This window comes from Chiloscyllium plagiosum, unplaced genomic scaffold (genome assembly GCF_037043375.1).
Source record: "Chiloscyllium plagiosum isolate Xiang-an unplaced genomic scaffold, Cpla_swu_hap1 HiC_scaffold_35, whole genome shotgun sequence".
Classification (NCBI taxonomy): domain Eukaryota; kingdom Metazoa; phylum Chordata; class Chondrichthyes; order Orectolobiformes; family Hemiscylliidae; genus Chiloscyllium; species Chiloscyllium plagiosum.
In genome coordinates, this window is record NW_028270173.1 from 29,827,282 (window position 1) to 29,850,872 (window position 23,591).

The 23,591-nt window shown below is 49.8% G+C and overlaps 2 protein-coding genes across 3 annotated transcripts in view; one reads left to right on the top strand and one right to left on the bottom strand.

Moving 5' to 3' along the window:
• The window catches only part of LOC122541341 (interferon-induced very large GTPase 1-like), a 29,716-nt gene extending 21,036 nt beyond the window's left edge, over positions 1-8,680 (top strand). For both annotated transcript variants that reach the window (XM_087979444.1, XM_087979445.1), the window contains exon 10: positions 921-8,680. In XM_087979444.1, the coding sequence (XP_087835570.1) occupies positions 921-6,007 (5,087 nt within the window). In that variant the 3' untranslated portion in view covers positions 6,008-8,680. The remainder of the gene's footprint in view (positions 1-920) is intronic.
• An 11,008-nt stretch (positions 8,681-19,688) lies between these two features.
• The window catches only part of gnl1 (G protein nucleolar 1), a 52,579-nt gene continuing 48,676 nt past the window's right edge, over positions 19,689-23,591 (bottom strand). The window contains exon 12 of the mRNA XM_087979447.1: positions 19,689-20,140. Within this exon, the coding sequence (XP_087835573.1) occupies positions 19,878-20,140 (263 nt within the window). The 3' untranslated portion in view covers positions 19,689-19,877. The remainder of the gene's footprint in view (positions 20,141-23,591) is intronic.

The following is a 23,591-nucleotide window of genomic DNA, read 5'->3' on the forward strand; positions in this document are numbered from 1 at the left end:
ACTTAACACTACGGGCAATTTAGCACGGCCGTTTCACCTGACCTGCACATCTTTGGACGGTGGGAGGAAACCGGAGCACCCGGAGGAAACCCACGCAGACACGGGGAGAATGTGCAAACTCCACACAGTCATTCGCCTGAGGCGGGAATTGAACCCGGGTCTCCGGCGCTGGGAGGCAGCAGTGCTAACCACTGTGCCACCGTGCCACCCACGGTTATGTTGCATGTGCCATCCCGTGGAAACACGTTGAACGGAACGGGGACAGTAATCCTGATTTTCCTGTTGAGGTGCTCGAGGTTACGAACTAACTGCAGGGAAAATGTGGAAATTAGTTGATCCAATCAGCCCTAAGATGCCATTTTGACTTTGAAAGATAATATTTTAAAAAAAGAGCAATGTCAAATTAACTTTATGCCTTGCTTCCAGTGAAAGAAAGTCAGATGTGACACAAATTGGCTAAACTAATGAATAGACCCACAGGTGTCTACAGCACAGATGAAGGCCATTTGGCCCATCATGCCCACACCGGTAGACAAACATCTGACTGCACTAATCCCTATTTCCCAGCTCTTGGCCCACAGCCGTGGAGGCTACGGCAATGCAATCTAAATGTCTTTGCAATGCCCCATGAGTTTCTGACTGAACAGCCTTCCAGGCAGTGAGTTCCAGACTCCCACAGACCCTTCTGGGTAAAAACATTCCTTCTCAACTCCCCTCCTAGACTTCCACTGCTTGCTTAATGTTGTCCAAAGATAAAATTCACTCAATTTTACCTACAAAGAGAATACCTTCTGCACCTTTCCACTGTGGAATGGTGGGGGAGAACACTTACCCGCATCACTGTTTTAACCTTGGAACTTAGGGGGTCAGGGGTTTCTCTCAATGATCAGCAGAACTTATAGTGTTAACGCTTCCTATAGGTTCACTTCCAAAGGAGCCTACTGTGAGGGCGTCTGACGTCTTCGGTGCTGAAGGGGAGGTAAATCCGCCAGAGCTCCAAAAACACTTTTTGGACATTTCTCTCACAGACTCTGAGCTTGGGTCAGGCTCACGTAAAGCCTGGCCAGACGAGCATCCCCAACGCCAGTCCAGTTTTCCTGAGGCGGACACCTCAGCAGAATCGGACCCTCCTTCAAGTAGCGCCCCTCCTGAAACGGGTGCCAAGCAATCCCGTGTCGAAGACTTCCTGACGGAGTTGGGGCTGAAAACACCGGAGAGTGAGAAGCTGTCCCTGAGCAACGTGCTCAACCTAAGCGCAAAGGTGCTTCAGAATAAGGTGCCAAGACTGCCTCGGGATATCCCAAACTACTTCCTGTGGAATTTGATGATAGTCAATTCAAAATCGAGAAATTTCAAGTACTCCTTGGCCGAGGAAGGTCAAGTGGGGAAACGGGAGACGGGGGACTTGGAGTTCCTCCAACTGGAGGAGATCCCTGCTAATTCGTACCATCCCTTGGATATCATGATGGCTATTTTCCTGCGTGCTGACACATTTCTCCAGCAGGAACTGATGCTGAAGATGTCCCTGTGTCAGTTTGCTTTGCCGCTATTGCTTCCTGACGGTAAAGAGGGCTGCACCTTCCTGCTGTGGGCCCTGCGCTCCGTTGTGAAGAAGTGGCGCCCGCTCTCTCTCCAAGCGAGCGCAGGCTTCAAGGAAGCCAACATGGTGACCGAGAGGGTGCCGACGTTTTCCTTCCTGCGCCTGGGCACCTGCTCCATCTCCAAGTCCAAGATCCTGAACGATGCCCTCAGCACCGTGGAGCAACACCACGACTTCTTCGTCCACTCCGGCATGGAGTGTGGGAATGTACCGCGGAAGATCTCCGACGGCCTGGCAGAGCTGTGCTGGTACCTGCCCAGCGGGAGCGCGGATCTGGACCTCTTCCCGGAACCGATGGCCATATTCAACCTCCGAGGCGACGGCAGAACATTCCGCGGGCAGGCCCAGTTCCTGGCGAAGGCTTCGTCTGCCCTCTTCGTCTTCGTCGACAACGTAGATGGAGGGGTCAGCAGCTACCTCAGCTCCTTGGTGGAGTCCGCGCAGAACCTCTTTGTAATTCTGTCCCGCAAGGACCTGACCGACGAAACAAGAAGTCAGGTGAGGGAGTTGATCTCTTCGTCGGTTGTGAGGAAGGAGTGCGTTTTAGTTCTGGGCAAGAAGAACGATGCGGAGTTTGCGCGATTGCTTCGGACCGTGCTGAAGGAAATAGTTCCAAACGGGAATCACCAGGTCGAAGAACTCCCAACTCCTCCATCCCAGACCACCGGAAAGAGACTCGAGGACATGGCAGCGATCGCCAGGAGAGTTGGGGTCAAAGTGGACGAGGACGAACAGCAATGTTCGCTCGGCCGAAATAAGTCAGAAGGGATTCTCCGCTCCATCAAAACTGAGGGAATCGAGAGCTTCAAGAAGGCGAGGATGACTTTCCAAGGGGATACCTGGCAGAAGATCTCCCAACTGGAAAAGGAGGAATGTCGCCTGAAGAAACGAGGGCAAATGTCCGTCAATCAGTACATCAACCAGCTCAGAAAGAGCCACAAGGTTCTGTGCAATGCGCAACGGAGGGAAGGCCTGTCGGCTGACGTGAAGGTGTTCATCGAAGCCCTGACCGGCTGGGAGGGGGGTAAGAGGAAGCATTTCCTGCAGTGGATGAAATTCGGGCTGGATTCCAGCTCAAGAGAAACCCTCTCCGTCTTGCGAGAAAGGTACAAAGCCCTGTACGAGAGCTCTCAGGAGGGCACGACGGAGGAGCGGGAAACCCTAGCAGAAGTGTGGAGGCAGCTGCAAAGGCTGGACCGGCAGATAACCGCCAGCTCCCTGGGCCTGGAGCATTTCATGCGGGAAATTGGACTGATCTACGAACGTTTCACCGAGAAGGACGATGTGGGTAAGGAAGAGATGAGTGTGGTGTACCGGTTACCCAGTGCCGCCGCCGACCTGATGTTGGACGGCTTCCCTCTGGAGCTCATCGACGGAGACGTTTCCAACATCCCTCTGCGGTGGGTGACGGCCGTGCTGAAGGCGGTCGAAGCCAAGATTGGCAGAGAGACCCGGGTGTTTGTGCTGACGGTGCTGGGCGTGCAGAGCACCGGCAAGTCCACCCTCCTCAACACCATGTTCGGCCTGCAGTTCGCCGTGAGCAGTGGGCGGTGCACCAGAGGTGCCTTCATGCAGCTCATCCCGGTCACCGGGCAGCTGGGGGCAGAGCTGGGCTGCGGCTATGTCATGGTGATCGACACAGAGGGGCTGAAGGCCCCAGAGCTCTCTGGCGTCGACGAGAGCCACGAACACGACAACGAGCTCGCCACCCTGGCCATCGGCCTGAGCGACGTCACCCTGGTCAACCTGGCCATGGAGAACTCCGCCGAGATGAAGGACGTGCTGCAGATCGCCGTGCACGCCTTCATCCGCATGAAGGAGGTGGGCAAGAGGCCGGCCTGCTACTTCGTCCACCAGAACGTCAGCGACGTGTCTGCCCATGACCAGAACATAAGGGGCCGCAAGCGCCTGCTGGAGCAGCTTGACACCATGACGTGGGCGGCGGCGAAAATGGAAAAGCAGGAGCGTCGCTTCACCAAGTTCGCCGACGTGCTGGAGTACGACGCAAAATTGAACAACTGGTACATACCGGGCCTGTGGCACGGCAACCCACCCATGGCCGCCGTCAACACTGGCTACAGTCAGAAGGTGTTCGAGCTGAGAAGAACGCTTTTCAAATGCTTCTCGAGCCAGCCGCCAAAGAAACACAAGCTCTCCACCGTCTCCGAGTTTGTTACCTGGACTCAGGCCCTGTGGAAAGCCGTGAAGTACGAGAATTTCATTTTCAGCTTCAGGAACAGCCTGGTGGCCGAGGCCTACAAAGAGCTCTCCATCAAGTACACCGACCTGGAGTGGCAACTGAGGAAAGACATACACACCTTCGTCGAGATGGCGGAGAACAAAATCGCCAATGCCAAAGACGATCCGGAAAGGGTCGCCGGTCTCTTGAAAAGGGACCAGGAGCAACTTCTGGAGAAAAGCAAACAGAGAGCCCTCCAGGAGCTGGAAGATTATTTCTGTAACAGCAATAATGCGCACCTTATCGAAAAATACAGGGCCGATTTTGTCTCCAGCATCGACTCGGTCATCATTGAGCGCACGATGTATGCAGACATCAAAAGCAATGAGGCCGTCCAGAGGTGGAGAAATTTACAGAAGATGAATGAAATTAAGGCCAGTTATCAAAGCCAGATTGAAGGGCAGGTCAACAAGCTTTTGCAGAAGTGCAGACAGGAGAAAAGGAGCATGGACGATGATGAGCTTCGGAAAGAGTTTGAGGTTATGTGGGAGAAAACACTTTCAACGTTACAACGTGGACCGAATGTTGTGAGTGACGTTGTGAGTGACATGGAGACTAAACTGATTCAGAACATGCCAGCGCACAGCCATTTAATTAACGAGACGCTTGCTGGCAAAGACTGGTTCCAAACGGAGTTTGGAGCATTCCGAATTGGCAAAGATCACATCGACAGAAAAACAGTGGACGACAGTCCTCAGGCTTTTGCTTTCGTCAGGCTTCTCCGCGGCATTTTTCCCAAAAAATGCAACATCTCACAGCGGGCGGAGGAGTGGGCGATGTGGTGGTTGGAAGAATGCAGTGAGTTTGTGGGGGATATGGTGCAGAGACGTCAGGACTATGATTCCACCTACTTCCAAGAACTTTTGAGAACAGTGGATGAGAAGATTCGGAAGCACAATGACGAGGAATTCAGCTTCACCGTGAGGTTCAAAGTGGATTTCAGCATCCACGTGTGCGGTGTGGCCTCTGGGAAATTCGAAGCAATGCAGGACAAGTTCAGGAAGAGGAGCGACGCCTTAGAGCTGTTGAACAAGGAGAAAATGAATTACTACAACAGCTTTAGGAACATCTACCAGGAAAAGGACCAGACCAAACAGAGGGCAGAGTTATTCTGCAAATCTTGCTTGGAACCAGCTTTGATGAATGCTGTCATCAAGAAGCTAGGGCCAGAGATTGTGGACCGTATGAGATACTACGGGAAAGGGGGGAAATTCAAATTTCGGAAAAACTTCCAAGTGGCTCTTATGCTGCATTTGAAAGAAGAGGACAATTTTGACAATTACCACCGGTTCATCCAACGCACGGTGTCATATGAGAAGACGTGGTTGAGAAGGCAAGTCACAGAGCTCTGTGCAGCCACAAGTGGAGAACAGCCCCTGCTGTGCTCTCTTGCCCTGGACATTCTGAAAACATTCATCAAACTAATCAAAGCAGCTATCAAGAATGTAACATCCCAGGCTAAAGAGGTTGCAGTGTCCCGTGTTATCCAGATGCTTAAGGAAAAACTTGGATCAGAGATTCAGATACCGGACATCCAGTTAGCAGCCATTACCTTCGGAGCTGCAAAGATTAACGTTGAGCATTTCACCCAAGAGGTCACCAGCTTCATCTGTGAAGTAGAAGACTGCCTGGTACGGCAGATTAACGGTTGGGCAAATGACGTTGATGCAACCATTAAAACATTGCCCGTAGACCCGACCAAGGAGCTGTACGTAATGTTATCCGGCTGCGGGACAAGGTGCCCCTTTTGTGGCGTTCTGTGTGACTGCACAAATGCTAAACACTCTCAGCACAGTGTTGAATATCACCGCCCTCAGGGCCTCACTGGATACCACTCGAGTAAAAGTAGGAAACTAGTAACAGAGAATTGTACCACACTAGTCGCGAGTGATACCAAGTTCAGAAACCAAGACACGAAAGGAGAATTTTGGCCCTACAAAGACTACAGGAATCTCGGCACAAAGTACAGTTGCTGGAACATCATTGCCGATACGACCATCAAAACGTCTGCCTTCTGGAAGTGGGTCTTCCACACCTACAACCAACAATTCGCTCAGAAATACACAGTGCTCCCGGCAGACCCTATCAGTGGCTGGAATTTATCCTGGGGTGAGATTAGAGAAGACATTGAAAATAGTTACAATGTCAGGATCGATGAATTTTATTAGCTCAGTCGCTGCAGGTCACTGAAATGCTTTTGTGACACGGTCAAAATTTGCTCTGAACTGCGGCATTGAATGGGAGGTATTGCATTAATCCGTGGCCTGATATTCGGTCCCGTTGAAATTAGTGGAACTGAGTATCAGCTGGGGGAATGAATATAACTGGCAAGAGCCCTGACACTCCCTCCCCTGTTCAACCAGCTCTGCTGAGTTTTAATAAGAGGACTACGACTAGACAACACCAGATGGGATATTTGAACGTGGCAACACATCATTTCAAATTAAAGCAGACAATCAATCGAAAGGATGTATTTTTTTTTTAATCTACTAAAATAGGACAGTAGCAGTATTCACAATACCACAGCACCCTGGTCGATAGGAACGCACAATCAAATCCATCATCACTGCTCAAAACCTCTTACACTTTGACCTTGTATCTCAGGCTGCTCACCATAACCTCGCAAACACTGGAAACCACCTGCTCCTGTCAACTCCGTTCAATCCTTCGTTCCTTTAAACAACCTTTTGGGCCTCTAATACACCGGAGTCCTAACATAAAGGGTGCAAAGTCAAAATGGGACCGAGACCGAACGACCTACTGTTCTGGTCAGAAATACACCTTTATAATTGCCAATGTTCCTGTTCTACTGAGCACAAGGAAAGGTTACAGTGCGGAAATTCCACACATAGAATGCAGAGTTGACCCTACTGACTTCAAAATCTGAAAGTTGAAACTTTATTGCTGGAACAGCACAGCAGTTCAGGCAGCATCCAGGGAACAGGAGATTCGACGTTTCGGGCACAGGCCCTTCTTCAGGAATGAGCAGAGAGTGTTCAGCAGGAGAAGATAAAAGGTAGGGAGGAGGGACTTGGAGGAGGGGCGTTGGAAATGTGATAGGTGGAAAGAGGTCAAGGTGAGGGTGAGAGGTCGGAGTAGGATGGAGGCGGAGAGGTCAAGAAGAAGACTGCAGGTCAGGAAGGCGGTGCCGGGCTGGAGGGATTCGGCTGAGACAAGGTGGGGGGAGGGGGGATGAAGAAACTGGTGAAGTCCAAGTTCATCCCCTGTGGTTGGAGGGTTCCCAGTCGGAAGATAAGACTCTCTGCTCATTCCTGAAGAAGGGCCTGTGCCCGAAACGTCGAATCTCCTGTTCCCTGGATGCTGCCTGACCTGCTGTGCTGTTCCAGCAATAAAGTTTCAACTTTGATCTCCAGCATCTGCAGACCTCACTTTCCCTTCAAAATCTGAAAACCTTTTAGATCTCAATGACAGCCCGATGTATCAGTATGTTGTTTAAATGTATAGTCTGCTGATCCCATACTTCATTTATTTTGCTACTTGGCCATGTTTGGTAGATTTAGTTCAGCAGGAGCTCCCAAACGATGTGCTAGCTGTTAACTGGAAGAGATGCATCTGCATTCTGTTGGTAGCTTCATTGCAATCCATGGGGAGTTGCTGCAAATGTTCCTCAGGGTGGTGACCTAGGCCCTGTCCATCACTGGCTGCTTCATCAATTACCCTTCCTCAGCCACAACCGCGGAAGTGCAAAATTGTTCGCCAACGACTGCTCAGTGTTCAGGGGTGTTTGTGACTCCTCAGATACCAAAGAAGTCTAAGTCTAGCTGTAGCAAGCCTTCAGCCTTGGGCTGCTAAACGGCAAGTAGCATTCATGCCCAACAAGTTCCAGGCAAAGACTGTCTCCCAACCTTTGATATTCAATGGTGGTACCATCACCGAATCAGCCAACGTCAATATTTTTGGGGGTTACATTGATCAGAAGCTGAGCTGGACGAGCCACATAATTACCATGGCTCTAAGAGCAGGTCAGAGGCTGGGAATTATCGGCAAGTAACTCAACTCCTGATTCTCCAAAACTCCTGATTCTCCTGTGCCTACAAAGCACAAGTCAGGAGCTTGGTGGAATACTCAACAATTGCCTGGAAGAGGGCAGCTCCAACAACCCTCAAGAAGCGCAACACCATCCAGGACAAAGCACACCCCTTCCACCAACTTACTCCAATCATCAGAGCAATGAGTGTCAAATACAGGAGGCATTGTGGAACCATTGCTAATCCTCCTCTGACAGCATCTTCCAGACCGACAACCTCTAGCACCTGGAAGGATAAGGGCAGCAGATGCTGGAGACCACTGGCTACAGCAGGTTCCTATCCAACTCGCACAGCATCCTGACTTGGGACTGCGCTGCCGTTCCTTCACTGATACCAGGTTGAAACTTTCTGAAAGCACTGTGGGTGTACCCACGTCAGACAGATGACACCAACCCAGGGGCTCAGCACCACCCTCTCAATTCATGTTGCAATACTCACATCCCATGGAAAGAAATGATGGTTAAAACAAACACTTCAGTTTTTACAGAAATTCAGCCCATTTCACATTGAAATTCGGGCTTGTGATATCATAGCCTTACGGAGTGTCAGAACACTGAGGTCTATATTTGGACAGTATCCCCCAGAGTCAAGCAATACTCCCACTAATTTCACTCAGGTATAGCTTATCGCAATATTCTGGAAGCTTAGCTCAGCAATGCTGCTGAATATTATTGAGATTTCATTTCATTTCATGCAATCTGTTTCTGTCCTTTATTAGCTCCGCGATTTTCAACTATACGCTTCATGCATTTGGCCAAATGATTACCAATAAAACAAATCGTTGTTTGCAAATCTACCTGTCTACTTTATATGAAGTATTAAGATCGATATATCAGCTGGCTGTTGAAGGATGTAGCAAAATCTGCATACAGAAGGTAAGAATAAATTATTCTGGCTAACCCCCAGTGGGAGATATTTATCATGAGAAGCAGTGGAAAACAGGTGACAATAAATTAGTGGTCTTCTGCTCTCAATCTCGGTTTTAATTGAAAACTCAGTTCTTTCCACACTGCAGCTTTGAGGCTCCTGGAAAATAAATGCTTACAAGAGTTTAATGCAGCTTTCACATCATCCAGAAATTGTCTGACTATGCCGCTGACATCAGCCAAGGGTGGGAGCAGGCTTCTGCGACCCTGGCATCTTTTCTGGTTCTGAATACACAATCGCGAACAAAACCAAGACAGGCCAGATAAGGAAAAGATTGACTAGATGCTCCACATCTGACCATCAGTGTAAATAACTTCACCTGACTATTCACAACTTGCACTGAAATGCTGACCTCAGAACAGTTCAGACGCACTGAGTAATAATCGGTCAGTCGTCCCAACTTTCCACAGATAGCTTTAAGAATTGTTTCCATGTGATTTACAAACTTTTGCCATCAACTAAACCAAATCTCCCACCTCGGGACCCTCCAACCCCACAGCGTCAATGTGAATTTCTCCAGTTTCCTCACCTCCCCTTCCCCCACCTTATCCCAGCTCCAACCTTCCAACTCGGCACTGCCCTCATGACCTGCCCTATCTGTCCACCTTCCTTCCCACCAATCCGCTGCACCCTCCTCTCTGACCTATCAACATTATCCCCACCTCCATCCACCTATCGCATTCGCCGCTACCTTCCCCCCAGCCCCAGCCCCTCCCATTTATCTCTCTGCCCCCTCGGATCACAGCCTCATTCCTGATGAAGAGCTTTTGCCTGAAACGTCGATTCTCCTGCTCCTCGGATGCTGCCTGACCTGCTGTACTTTTCCAGCATCACAGTCCAGCATCTGCAGTCCTCACTTTCGCCTACGTAAACCAAACTAAGCCAACCTTCCATTCACTGACTCCATCTACACTTCCCACTATCTCGGAAAGGCAGCCAACATCATCAAAGACCCCTCCCACCCCGGTTATAAGCTCTCACAACCTCTTCTGTCAAGCAGAAAATTCAAAAGCTTAAACACACGTGCCGACAGGTTCAAGGACAGCTTCTTCCCCCCTCCATTATTTGACTACTGAGTGAACCTCTCAAATTCAAAATCTAACCTTGATCTTGCTTTGTGTGCACCTTCTTTGCAGCCGTAACTTTGCATTCCTTGCTCTGTTCAACCACCCTACAGTCTTTGTACGTTATGATCCGCCTGTAGTGCACGCGAAACAAAACTTTCCACTGTACTTAGGTACATTTGACAATAATAAATCAAATCAAATCAACTCCAATCAACAGAAGACAGCAGTCTTTGTTAGTTACTGGTACATTGTACCATGGCTGTATACCCCACTGTCAACATCCTGTGTGGGGGGAGGGTGGAAACTGAACTGGAACAGCCACATAAATACTGTGGCACGGTGGCTCAGAGGTTAGCACTGCTGCCTCTCAGCGCCAGGGACCCGGGTTCGAGTCCCACCTCAGGCGACTGTCTGTGTGGAGTTTGCACACTCTCCCCGTGTCTGCGTGGGTTTCCTCCCACAGTCCAAAGATGTGCAGGTTAGGGTGGATTGGCCATGCTCAATTGCCCTATAGTGTTAGGTGCGTTAGTCAGGGGTAAATATGGGGTGGGTTGCTCTTTGGAGGGTCGGTGTGGGGCTGAAGGGCCTGTTTCCATACCGTGGGGAACCTAATCTAATCTAAGAACACCTATGAATCCTGTGGCAATTAACTCACCTCTCTCTAAAACCCCTCTGCCTTCCGCGAAGCACAAGTCAGGAGTGCGATGGAATATTTCCAACTCACCAGGCCAAGTGCAGCTCAAACAACATCCAAGAAACTCAAAGCACCCAGGACAAAGCTGCTCATCCTCGACCTCCTAAATTCACTCCCTTCACTTACTAAACAACATATCTGATCTGGAACATGAAGATTGTTACAATGGAACATGCTGAATTTTCTTGCAGGTTCTGGAATAGCCAAGTCAAAATGTTTCTGGCTTACACAGCAAAAGTAGAGCGTATAATTTAAGCTTTTTTAGCACAGGGAGGGTGTCCTCTCATTTCCTTGACTCACCCAAATTTTACCATCACTCTTAAGTCTGAATAAAGGTGTTGCTCTTTCCTGCCTTCCACTATTACCTCACTTTTTGTTGTTCTCCAAGTGTTTTAATTACTTTGATAGCAGTTAAAGTAATTACTTTGGCAGCACATTTGCTAAAATTTGAATGACACAGAAAAGTTAGCGCTGCTGCCTCACAGCGCCAGGTACCCGGGTTGGATCCCAGCCTCGGGTGACTGCCTGTGTGGAGTTTGCACTTTCTCCCCATGTCTGTGTGGGTTTCCTCGCTCAGTTGCAAAGATGTGCAGGTTGGGTGGTGTGGCTGTGCTAAATGTTTAGCCCATAGTTGCCCAGGGATGTGTAGATTAGATGCACTAGCCTCAAGAAATGAGATTTGGGAATTTGGAGTGGGGGGGGGGGGAAGGGGGAAAGGGAGAGATTCTCTTCTATGTGGCTTCGAGGGATTGAATGTACTGTTTCTCCACATTGTAGGGAATTCTATGGTTAGCATCGCCCCTGCACAAGGGTGACACACAAATTCATGGAGCACTCCATAGTTTTAAGAGTGGGGAAAGGAGTAATGTCCCTACCTGTGGCCTAGGAGGCCCGGTTCAAGTTAATAACATCGCTGAACAGGTTAATTAGGAAAAAGAGGCTAAAGTTAATAAAGTTCACCCTTGGCTACCTTGACATAGCTGTATGTGGCACAGGTCTGTGATAATCACCCCAACCCAGTTTCCACGGTGTCTGTACCATATCCTCGGGGACACCTCTCAATAAAGTGGGGTGGGGGGAAACGCATCTAACATCGCACTCACCCTGATGGCAATATTTCTGTGCATAGAGCTGTGTGCAGACCCTCAGTCTGCAAACATTCAATATCATTCCTCAACAGGTTCCACCGGCGTTGTGAACGATGGCCCTCGCCACAGTGCTGCGGAACACCACCCGCAAATACAACTCCGTAAGCACCACCTGTCCACTGTGGAGAAGCTTATGCAGAAAAAAAAACACCTTTGAGCAAAATGTCTGGTCTTCCAATGCAAAGAACTGCCCTTGATTGTGACTGATGACACCGCCCATCACTTTACTGTGATAGCTCAGTCAGCTGCATGGCTGGTTTGAAATGCAGGTTGATACCAACAGCGCAAGCTCAATTCACACTAACATTACCATGAAACCACCAGCGTCTCAATCGTGCCCCTCACCACAAGCATGGTGACCTTCAGGTCAAACCTCTGGCTCAAAGGTAGAAGACAGAGGGTGGTGGTGGAGGGTTGTTTTTCAGACTGGAGGCCTGTGACCAGTGGAGTGCCACAAGGATCGGTGCTGGGCCCTCTACTTTTTGTCATTTACATAAATGATTTGGATGCGAGCATAAGAGGTATAGTTAGTAAGTTTGCAGATGACACCAAAATTGGAGGTGTCGTGGACAGCGAAGAGGGTTAAGGTTGAAACTTTATTGCTGGAACAGCACAGCAGGTCAGGCAGCATCCAGGGAACAGGAGATTCGACGTTTCGGGCACAGGCCCTTCTTCAGGAATGAGCAGAGAGTGTTCAGCAGGAGAAGATAAAAGGTAGGGAGGAGGGACTTGGAGGAGGGGCGTTGGAAATGTGATAGGTGGAAAGAGGTCAAGGTGAGGGTGATAGGACCGCAATTTCCCCCCCGACGTGGTCGACGGTGCCCTCCACCGCATCTCCTCCACTTCCCGCTCCTCCGCCCTTGAGCCCCGCCCCTCCAACCGCCACCAGGACAGAACCCCACTGGTCCTCACCTACCACCCCACCAATCTCCATGTACAGCGCATCATCCGTCGTTACTTCCGCCACCTCCAAACAGACCCCAGCACCAAGGATATATTTCCCTCCCCTCCCCTATCAGCTTTCCGTAGAGACCACTCCCTCCGCGACCCTCTTGTCAGATCCACACCCCCCACCGACCCAACCTCCACTCCCGGCACCTTCCCTTGCAACCGCAGGAGGTGCAACACTTGCGCCCACACCTCCCCCCTCACTTCTCTCCAAGGCCCCAAAGGAAACTTCCATATCCGCCACAGATTCACCTGCACCTCCACCCACATCATCTACTGCATCCGCTGCAGCCGGTGTGGCCTCCTCTATATTGGGGAGACAGGCCGCCTACTTGCGGAGCGATTCAGAGAGCACCTCTGGGCCACCCGGACGAACCAACCCAACCAACCTGTAGCACAGCATTTCAACTCCCCCTCCCACTCCACCGAGGATATGCAGGTCATTGGACTCATCCACCGCCAAACCACAACAACCCGACGGTCGGAGGAGGAGCGTCTTATCTTCCGACTGGGAACCCTCCAACCGCAGGGGATGAACTTGGACTTCACCAGTTTCTTCATCCCCCCTCCCCCCACCTTGTCTCAGCCGGATCCCTCCAGCCCGGCACCGCCTTCCTGACCTGCAGTCTTCTTCTTGACCTCTCCGCCTCCATCCTACTCCGACCTATCACTCTCACCTTGACCTCTTTCCACCTATCACATTTCCAACGCCCCTCCTCCAAGTCCCTCCTCCCTACCTTTTATCTTCTCCTGCTGAACACTCTCTGCTCATTCCTGAAGAAGGGCCTGTGGCCGAAACGTCGAATCTCCTGTTCCCTGGATGCTGCCTGACCTGCTGTGCTGTTCCAGCAATAAAGTTTCAACTTTGATCTCCAGCATCTGCAGACCTCACTTTCTCCTCGAAGAGGGTTAACTCAGATTACAACAGGATCTGGACCAGATGGGCCAATGAGCTGAGAAGTGGCAGATGGAGTTTAATTCAGATAAATGCAGGGTGCTGCATTTTGAGAAAGCAAATTTTAGCAGGACTTATACACTTAACGGTAAGGTCCTAGGGAGTGTTGCTGAACAAAGAGACCTTGGAGGGCAGGTTCATAGCTCCTTGAAAGTGGAGTCGCAGGTAGATAGGATAGTGAAGAAGGCGTTTGGTATGCTTTCCTTTATTGGTCAGAGTATTGAATACAGGAGTTGGGAGGTCATGTTGCGGCTGTCGAGGACATTGGTTAGGCCACTGTTGGAATATTGTGTGCAATTCTGGTCTCCTTCCTATCGGAAAGATGTCGTGGAACTTGAAAGGGTTCAGAAAAGATTTACAGGGATGTTGCCAGGGTTGGAGGATCTGAGCTACAGGGAGAGGCTGAACAGGCTGGGGCTGTTTTCCCTGGAGTGTCGGAGGCTGGGAGGTGACCTCATAGAGGTTTACAAAATTATGAGGGGCATGGATAGGATAAATAGGCAAAGTCTTTTCCCTGGGGTCAGGGAGTCCAGAACTAGAGGGCATAGGTTTAGGGTGGGAGGGCAACATTTTCACACAGAGGGTGGTACGGGTATGGAATGAGCTGCCAGAGTAAGTGGTGGAGGCTGGTACAATTGCAACATTTAAGAGACATCTGGATGGGTATATGAATAGGAAGGGTTTGGAGGGATATGGACCGGGTGCTGGCAGGTGGGACTAGATCGGGTTGGGATATCTGGTCGGCATGGACGGGTTGGACCGAAGGGTCTGTTTCCATGCTGTACATCTCTATGACTCAGTGAGTTGTCTCTCTCTAATGAGACGGTAACCCTTTCCTGGCCTGGGATTAGGGTAACTTGACCTTCCTCTGGGGTGCGCCCTAGCATGGCTGAGCAGGTTAATTAGAAAAATCACTGCCACCTCTTGCATGAAAGAAGCTACATAATTTGTGCCTTGCAAAATCTGTGCCCCCTTGCCCACCACCCCCAAGGATACATTGTTGATCTAGCTGTAAAACATTGGCCTGTCTTTTGAGTCAATTACTACTGACAGCTTGTACAATCTTTATTTCAGCTTTTTAATAACAAAAAACATTTATTGCAAACTTACGTTGGGTAAAGGAAAAGTGATTGAACAGAAGGAAGCATGGATTAAGCGAGAGAGAGAAATTGCGACAAATCTCCTCACAACCATTGTGACTCAGAACCTGATGTGGCTTAACTGAAGTGGAATTAGGACAAGATTTTAGGCAGTTTCACAACTAGGATTTTTTTAAACAATCTTACTCTTGTGGGGTTTCCTGTTTCTCCCACACCAGGGTGAACATACTTGTGACTCAAAAAAAACAGTAACCCTTGCTTTCTCTATACGGATGCTGCCAGACTGGCTGAGTTTCTCCAGAAATTTGTTCTTGTTTCAGATTTCCAGCATCCGCAGTTGTAAATTTTATGTTATTATGAAAGCACTTGTGTTGAATTTCGAAACCAGACTACTTGAACGGTTCAAAGGGTTCTCCAGCCAAACTCGATCTCTTGTTTTGTAGTTTTCAGGCCGACAATTCACTGGAAGGTGGGAGTGGAGAATACATTTGATTTAAGAGGGCTCGATTCCCCCCCTCAGGCAACTGTGGGGAGTTTGCACATTCTCCACGTGTCTGTGTTTCTTCCGGGTGCACCGGTTTCCTTCCACAGTCCAGGGGTATGCAGGTTAGGGTGGATTGGCCATGCTAAATTGTCCCATAGTGACCAGGGATGTGCAGGTTAGGGTGGATTGGCCATGCTAAATTGTCCCATAGTGCCCAGGGATGTGCAGGTTAGGGTGGATTGGCCGTGCTAACTTATCCCATAGTGCCCAGGGATGTGCAGGTTAGGGTGGATTGGCCATGCTAAATTGCGCCATAGTGACCAGGAACGTGCAGGTTAGGGTGGATTGGCCATGATAAATTGTCCCATAGTGCCCAGGGATGTGCAGGTTAGGGTGGATTGGCCATGCTAAATTGTCCCATAGTGACCAGGAACGTGCAGGTTAGGGTGGATTGGCCATGATAAATTGTCCCATAGTGCCCAGGGATGTGCAGGTTAGGGTGGATTGGCCGTGCTAAATTGCGCATAGTGACCAGGAACGTGCAGGTTAGGGTGGATTGGCCATGATAAATTGTCCCATAGTGCCCAGGGATGTGCAGGTTAGGGTGGATTGGCCGTGCTAAATTGCGCCATAGTGACCAGGAACGTGCAGGTTAGGGTGGATTGGCCGTGCTAAATTGGGCGAAAGTGAAGATTGCAGATGCTGGAGCTTAGAGTCGAGAATGTGGTGCTGGAAAAGCACAGCAGGACAGGCAGCATCCAAGGAGCAGGAAAATCGACATTTCAGGCAAAAGCCCTTCATCAGGATTTTAAGTGTCCAGGGATGTGCAGGTTAGGGTGGATTGGCCGTGCTAAATTGTCCCATAGTGCCCAGGGATGTGCAGGTTAGGGTGGATTGGCCATGCTAAATTGTCCCATAGTGCCCAGGGATGTGCAGGTTAGGGTGGATTGGCCATGCTAAATTGTCCCATAGTGCCCAGGGATGTGCAGGTTAGCGTGGATTAGTCATGGGAAATATAGGATTACAGGGATAGGGTGGGAGGGGGTCTCTGGGTGGGATGCTCAGAGAGTAGGTGGGCCAAATGGACTGGACTGCTGGGATTCTAGGATTCTAAAAGACAAAGCAAGAACATGTACAAATATAGATGTCACAATTCACTCTCGGTTACACAATCACTCAGAAATGTGCAAACACCAACAGAGGCAACAAAAATGGAGGCTGAGGCACTCAAACCTCGCTCAGAGGTAGGGACACCAGCTCTGCTCCACAAGAGCCCTTATCCAACCCAATCACTATCCCGGGAGTAGTTTGCTGACTATACCTTACTACGTTCGCAGGTTTCTCAATCATCTCCCTAGAAAGCCCACTCATTTGAAATGTTCTGAATTTAACTGCCCAGTGACAATTTGAAATCGCAGGTCACAACTCAGTCAGTTTTGGTTAATTTCTAACTTCATTTCCCACACCCCCCCCCCCACCCACTGTGACAATACCAAAGAAAAAAAAAATCAGGAATATCGCCAGAGTTTGAAAATATTAAACACTAAACCCCTAAACACAAGACAGAGCATCGTCACTGACTTTCCAGCCCATGAATTTGCGTGGTAGCGATTGCACCTGAATCTTACTGCGTGTCCCTGGCCCTATAATGCAACGGGAGAAAGTGAGGACTGCAGACGCAGGAGATGAGAGTTGAAAAGTGTGGCGCGAAAAGCACAGCAGGTCAGGCAGCATCCGTAGAGCAGGAGAATCGATGTTTCGGACAAATCCCTGATGAAGGGCTTATGCCCGAAAGATCGATTCTCCTGCTCCTCAGCTGCTGCCTGACCTGCTGTGCTTTTCCAGCACCACACTTTTCAGTCCATAATATAAGTTGAAACTTTATTGCTGGAACAGCACAGCAGGTCAGGCAGCATCCAGGGAACAGGAGATTCGACGTTTCGGGCACAGGCCCTTCCTCAGGAATGAGCAGAGAGTGTTCCTGAGGAAGGGCCTGTGCCCGAAACGTCGAATCTCCTGTTCCCTGGATGCTGCCTGACCTGCTGTGCTGTTCCAGCAATAAAGTTTCAACTTTGATCTCCAGCATCTGCAGACCTCACTTTCTCCTCCAGTCCATAATATAATGCAAGGGATTCTTCTAAGTCTCTCTGCATGCCCCTGCTTCTAAATCTCTGGTGTCCTGACACCTTACAACATTCCAAAAAGTTACATTCACTTAATTACCTGCTGAGAATCATAGTAACCCTATGACTTGGAAGCAGGTCATTCAGCCCATCACGTCCACACCCAGCCTCCGAACAGCATCCCACCCCTTATCCCACACTGTAACCCTGAATTTCCCATGGCTGATCCACCCTCGCCTGCATACCCTCGGACATTACGGGGCAATTTATCGTGGCCAATCTACCTAACGTGCGCATCTTTGGATTGTGGGAGGAAACCCATGCAGACACAGGGCAGGACGTGCAAACTCCGCACAGCCAGTTGCCCAAACGTGGAATCGAACCCGGGTCTCTATTCCACCCCCACCAATCACCTCACTTCCTAATTCCAGGTTCTGGCTGCTTGTAAGTTGATGGACGCAGACACTAAAATCACTCTATACTTGCAGTCTCTCTCCACAAACAATATTCTGTTCTGTTGAAGTAAATAATCTCTCACTTGCAATACCCCTCTCCCCAGATACTCCACCCACCAACTTTCTGACCATTCACAGACTTTTTATATCCTCCTCCAAATTAATCTGGTCTGGAATAAACAAACAGAATTTGCTGGGCAAGCTCATCAGACTTGGCAGCATCTATATGGAGAACGGACTCGAAACATTAACTCTTTTCTCCCCAGATGGTGGCAGGTCTGCTGAATTTTGTCAGCAATTTGTGCTTTTAGATTTAGATTACTTAGAGTGTGGAAACAGGCCCTTCGGCCCAACAAGTCCACACCGACCCTCCGAAGAGCAACCCATCCAGACCCTTTCCCCTACATTTACCCCCTTCACCTAACACTACGGGCAATTTTTTTAGAATGGCCAATTCACCCAAAAACGTGCAGGTTAGGACTGTGGGAGGAAACCCACGCAGACACGGGGAGAATGTGCAAACTCCACACAGACAGTCGTCTGAGGTGGGAATTGAACCCGGGTCCCTGGCGCCGCGAGGCAGCAGTGCTAACCATCAGCCACCGTGCCGCCCACTTTGCATGCTCTCCTATAGTGGTGTTGTCAGGAAATCTGGCTACAATGCAATCGTCACATCATCCAATTTACAGAGTCGGAGTCATACAGCATAGAAACCAACCCCAGTCCATAATCCCAAATTCAACTATTCCCACCTGCCTGCTTATGGCCCATATCCCTCCAAATTTTTCCTGTTCATGTACTTATCCAAATGTCTTTTAAATGTTGTAGCTGTGCCCGCATCCACCACTTCCTCAGGAAGTTCGATCCACACATTGCTCTGTAAAACGAAAATTGCCCCTCAAGACTTTTTAAAATCTCTCTCCTCTCCCCTCAAAAATATGCCCCCTCATCTTGAGATCCCCCAACCTAAGGAAAAGACACCCACCATTCACCTTATATGTACCCCTAACGATTTTGTAAACCTCTACAAGGTCACCTCTCAACCTCCTGCGCTCCAGTGAAGAAAGTCCCAGCCGGTCCAACTTTTCTTTATAACTCAAACCTTCCATACCCAGCAACATCCTGCAAATCACTTCTGAACCCGCTCCAGCTTAATAATAGCCTCCCTATAACTCCATGACTAGAACGGCACACACTATTCCAGAAGAGGCCTCACCAATGTCCTCAACACAATGTCCCAACTCCTACACTCAAAGGTCTGAGCAACGAAGGCAAACATGCTAAATGCTTTCTTCACCACCCTACCGATGTGTGATGTCATTTAAATCAATCATAAATAACTGAGACTCTTTTGCTGATCTCTGTGGCACTTCGCCAGCTTCCAACTTTATAACGGACTATTTCTCCAGTTTCCCAGTTTCCAATTAATAAGCCAACTCTCTTTCCACTTCACACCCTGACTCAATGAGCTCCACTCTTCTGCTATAACCTTTCACGTGGCACCTTATCAAATGCCTTTTGGGAATTGAAATACACATCAACTGCTGCCCCATCTGCAGTTTTCCAATCCGCTGGGACCTTTCCAGATTCTGGAACATTTTAGAAGAGCATCCTCTATCGCTGCAGGCACTTCTTTGATGGACCTTAGGCAGCAGCCATCAGGAGAACAACGCTAGCTGCTTCAGTGCCTCTTCAGAACTGCAAATCCCCCCCATCCCTAGAAACATGAGTAATTTGTATCTATCTTTTCCAAAAGACTTCTTGAAGCACAATTCTGGCTGAGTCCAGGAACCAACAAAGGGTGATGATAAGGGTATTTGCTCACACCCAGCCCAGCCCACCCCCCCCATATCAGTGTGAACACAAGATGCTGAACAGCAAGCCACTCGCTCCAACTGCTACGGTAAATAAAGCTTTATTGAAATAGAGCAATACATTAATGGTAAAGGATTGGAATGGGTCTCCGCGATGCACTCCGGAATGAAGTAATACACAGCAGGGGTGTTGCTGCTTTTGGAGGATGCACATGCATCGTTTCTCTGTAAAGGTCCCCAGTCCTAGCACCGGGTGATCCGGTGCAACAAGACGTTAACACTCATCATCTCGGAGAAGGGCGAACTTGTTCTTGCTAAGGAAGGCTCCCTTGTGCCTCTGACCAGCGTCCCCACCCTCACCCCTCTCCTCCTCGTCCTCCTCCTCCTCCTCTTCATCTGCATCATGGTCTTTCTCGTCGTCCTCCTGGTCCGAGCTGGAGATCTCGTCCTCGTCTTCGGAGCTCTGCTTGGTCTGTTGCCTGTGGGCCTCCTGAAGAGCTGCAATCTCTAGTGTCTCGACGTGCTGCTGCCATTCCGCTGAAAACACAGAGGGAGAGACAACTGAAGTTACTCCAGCCCCTTTTACTTGCTTCTTGACACCTGTTTCTCACTTGCCCCTGGCCAGGCTGTCCACTAGGAATATAAATACAACCACTGGTGGTCATTGTGACTGCACTTGGCTCCTTCAGCCTCCATAGCTACTCTCAGAATCCTATCACCTGAAAAGTCATTGCCCGTCATTTATTGCAAGGGTTACTACAGCCATAAAGGGCATTTGTCAGACCACATGGACAAGAGTGCACAGTTCAGCTCCTTCTTTAAGAAAGGACATCATTGCATTTCAAGCAATTCAGAGATGGTTCAACTGACTGACCCCTGGGCTTCCTGATTCTGGATTAGTGGTGCTGGAAGAGCACAGCAGTTCAGGCAGCATCCAAGGAGCAGCGAAATCGATGTTTCGGGCAAAAGCCCTTCATCAGGAATAAAGGCAGTGAGCCTGAAGCGTGGAGAGATAAGCTAGAGGAGGGTGGGGGTGGGGAGAAAGTAGCATAGAGTACAATGGGTGACTGGGGGAGGGGATGAAGGTGATAGGTCAGGGAGGAGAGGGTGGAGTGGGAAAGGAGATAGGCAGGTAGGACAATTCATGGGGACAGTGCTGAGCTGGAAGTTTGGAACTAGGGTGAGGTGGGGGAAGGGGAAATGAGGAAGCTGTTGAAGTCCACATTGATGCCCTGGGGTTGAAGTGTTCCGAGGCGGAAGATGAGGCGTTCTTCCTCCAGGCGTCTAGTGGTGAGGGAGTGGCGGTGAAGGAGGCCCAGGACCTCCATGTCCTCGGCAGAGTGGGAGGGGGAGTTGAAATGTTGGGCCACGGGGCAGTGTGGTTGATTGGTGCGGGTCCTGAAGATGTTCCCTAAAGCGCTCTGCTAGGAGGTGCCCAGTCTCCCCAATGTAGAGGAGACTGCATCGGGAGCAACGGATACAATAAATGATATTAGTGGATGTGCAAGTAAAACTTTGATGGATGCGGAAGGCTCCTTTAGGGCCTTGGATAGAGGTGAGGGAGGAGGTGTGGGCGCAGGTTTACAGTTCCTGCGGTGGCAGGGGAAAGTGCCAGGATGGGAAGGTGGGTTGTAAAGGGGCGTGGACCTGACCAGGTAGTCACGGAGGGAACAGTCTTTGCGGAAGGCGGAAAGGGGTGGGGAGGAAATATATTCCTGATGGTGGGGTCTGTTTGGAGGTGGCGAAAATGTCGGCGGATGATTTGGTTTATGCGAAGGTTGGTAGGGTGGAAGGTGAGCACCAGGGCGTTCTGTCCTTGTTACGGTTGGAGGGGTGGGGTCTGAGGGCTGAGGTGCGGGATGTGGACGAGATGCGTTGGAGGGCATCTTTAACCACATGGCAAGGGAAATTGCACTTTCCCCTGTCACCGCAGGAACTATAAAACCTGCGCCCACACCTCCTCCCTCACCTCTATCCAAGGCCCTAAAGGAGCCTTCCACAGCCATCAGAGTTTTACTTGCACATCCACTAATATCATTTATTGTATCCTTTGCTCCCGATGCGGTCTCCTCTACATTGGGGAGACTGGGCGCCTCCTAGCAGAGCGCTTTAGGGAACATCTCCAGGACCCGCACCAATCAACCACACTGCCCCGTGGCCCAACATTTCAATTCCCCCTCCCACTCTGCCGAGGACATGGAGGTCCTGGGCCTCCTTCACCACCACTCCCTCACCACCAGACGCCTGGAGGAAGAACGCCTCATCTTCCGCCTCAGAACACTTCAACCCCAGGGCATCAATGTGGACTTCCCCCTTCCCCCACCTTACCTCAGTTCCAACCTTCCATCTCAGCCCTGTCCCCATGACTTGTCTGGACTTGTTCTACCTGCCTATCTCCTTTCCCACCTATCCACTCCACCCTCTCCTCCCTGACCTATCACCTTCATCCCCTCCCCCACTCACCCATTGTACTCTATGCTACTTTCTCCCCATCCTCCTCTAGCTTATCTCTCCACGCTTCAGGCTCACTGCCTTTATTCCTGATGAAGGGCTTTTGCCCGAAACGTCAATTTCGAAGCTCCTTGGATGCTGCCTGAACTGCTGTGCTCTTCCAGCACCACTAATCCAGAATCTGGTTTCCAGCATCTGCAGTCATTGTTTTTACCCTGGGCTTCCTGAGCAGAGCGAGGGAGAGAAATCATGTGCCAAGGTGTTTATCCCATTTCTGGGCTCTTTATTTAGGCTTTTTTCTTGTTCTCACCAACTAATTTATTATCTCTGTATTGTTACGTAGAATATCTTCTGTACTTCAGTTGATGTTGGGGTATTTGGACTTGTACAGAATTAGAAGAATGAAGATATCCATTATCAATCCTCTATTAAACAAACCCACAACACGAGGAAAGCATTAATTTCCGAGACACTGCAGTACTCAAACTGACACAAGACAAAACGGCTTAAGTTAGCGAAAAGATTCTTTCCAAAGCAATTGAAGAATACTTCAACACACAAAAAAGCCATCACCTTACACAGACATCATCTACAAACTGATGAGCTCTCGGCCACTACACACACACACACACACACACACACACACACACACACACACACACACACACACAAAACAAAGTTAGAACAGTTTAGTCAGGCTGTTTATGGGTCACCCCACATCGTAGATCTCTGTTGTATAAAGCCAGCAATTGCATATTCATTGAAGGAATTCATTGCCTCTGTCATATCAACTGTCCCTGGCTCTCAGATATTTGAGTAATGTTGCGTTGGCAGGTTTAAAATTACTCTCCCTCTCCTTTGCAATCTCCCTTCTTACCCAGCACCCCACAGCTTCCACCTTCCCTCCATCCATTCTGTAAAAACCCTGGCAGCCTCTTCCATTCCCCCAATCCCTTGCAGCCTCTTTTTTCATTCCTCACCTGGAGCCCTCCCTCATTGCCGGTTCCTCTTCATCCCACCTCCCCCCCCCCCCAAACCCTTTGCATCCCATTCCATTCGTCCCCATTTTTACCGCAGCCTCGGTCATCCCACCACTCCGATCCCTTGCAGCTTCCCGCAATTCCTCCCTCCTGATCAAAAACCCCATGAGCAGGCAGTCACCTCCAGACTGTAACTCACTCACTCATCGACCTCGCAAGGTGCTCCTCCAATCACAGGCGGGCTCTTTATCTCCAGCGTTTGATGCTGATAGGCCCACAAGTGAACCAATCAGTAACAAATGCAGGAGGGAAAGAGCCCGTGACTGGAGCTGCTCCTCTTGCTCTGACTGACTGAAGAAGAGGCAGCGCTGGCTGAACCCTCTTAGGCACAGGCCTTGGCAGCCTAACACCAGCTTTCCGGAACTTTCCTTAAGAGAAAACGATGGACAGTCTGAGCGTAGGAGTTACGAAGAATGAGGAATGATCTTATTGCGTCGGAGAGGATTCTGCGGGACTTCGACAAGGGAAGAAGACAAAAACAGAGGGGGTGGTGGCTT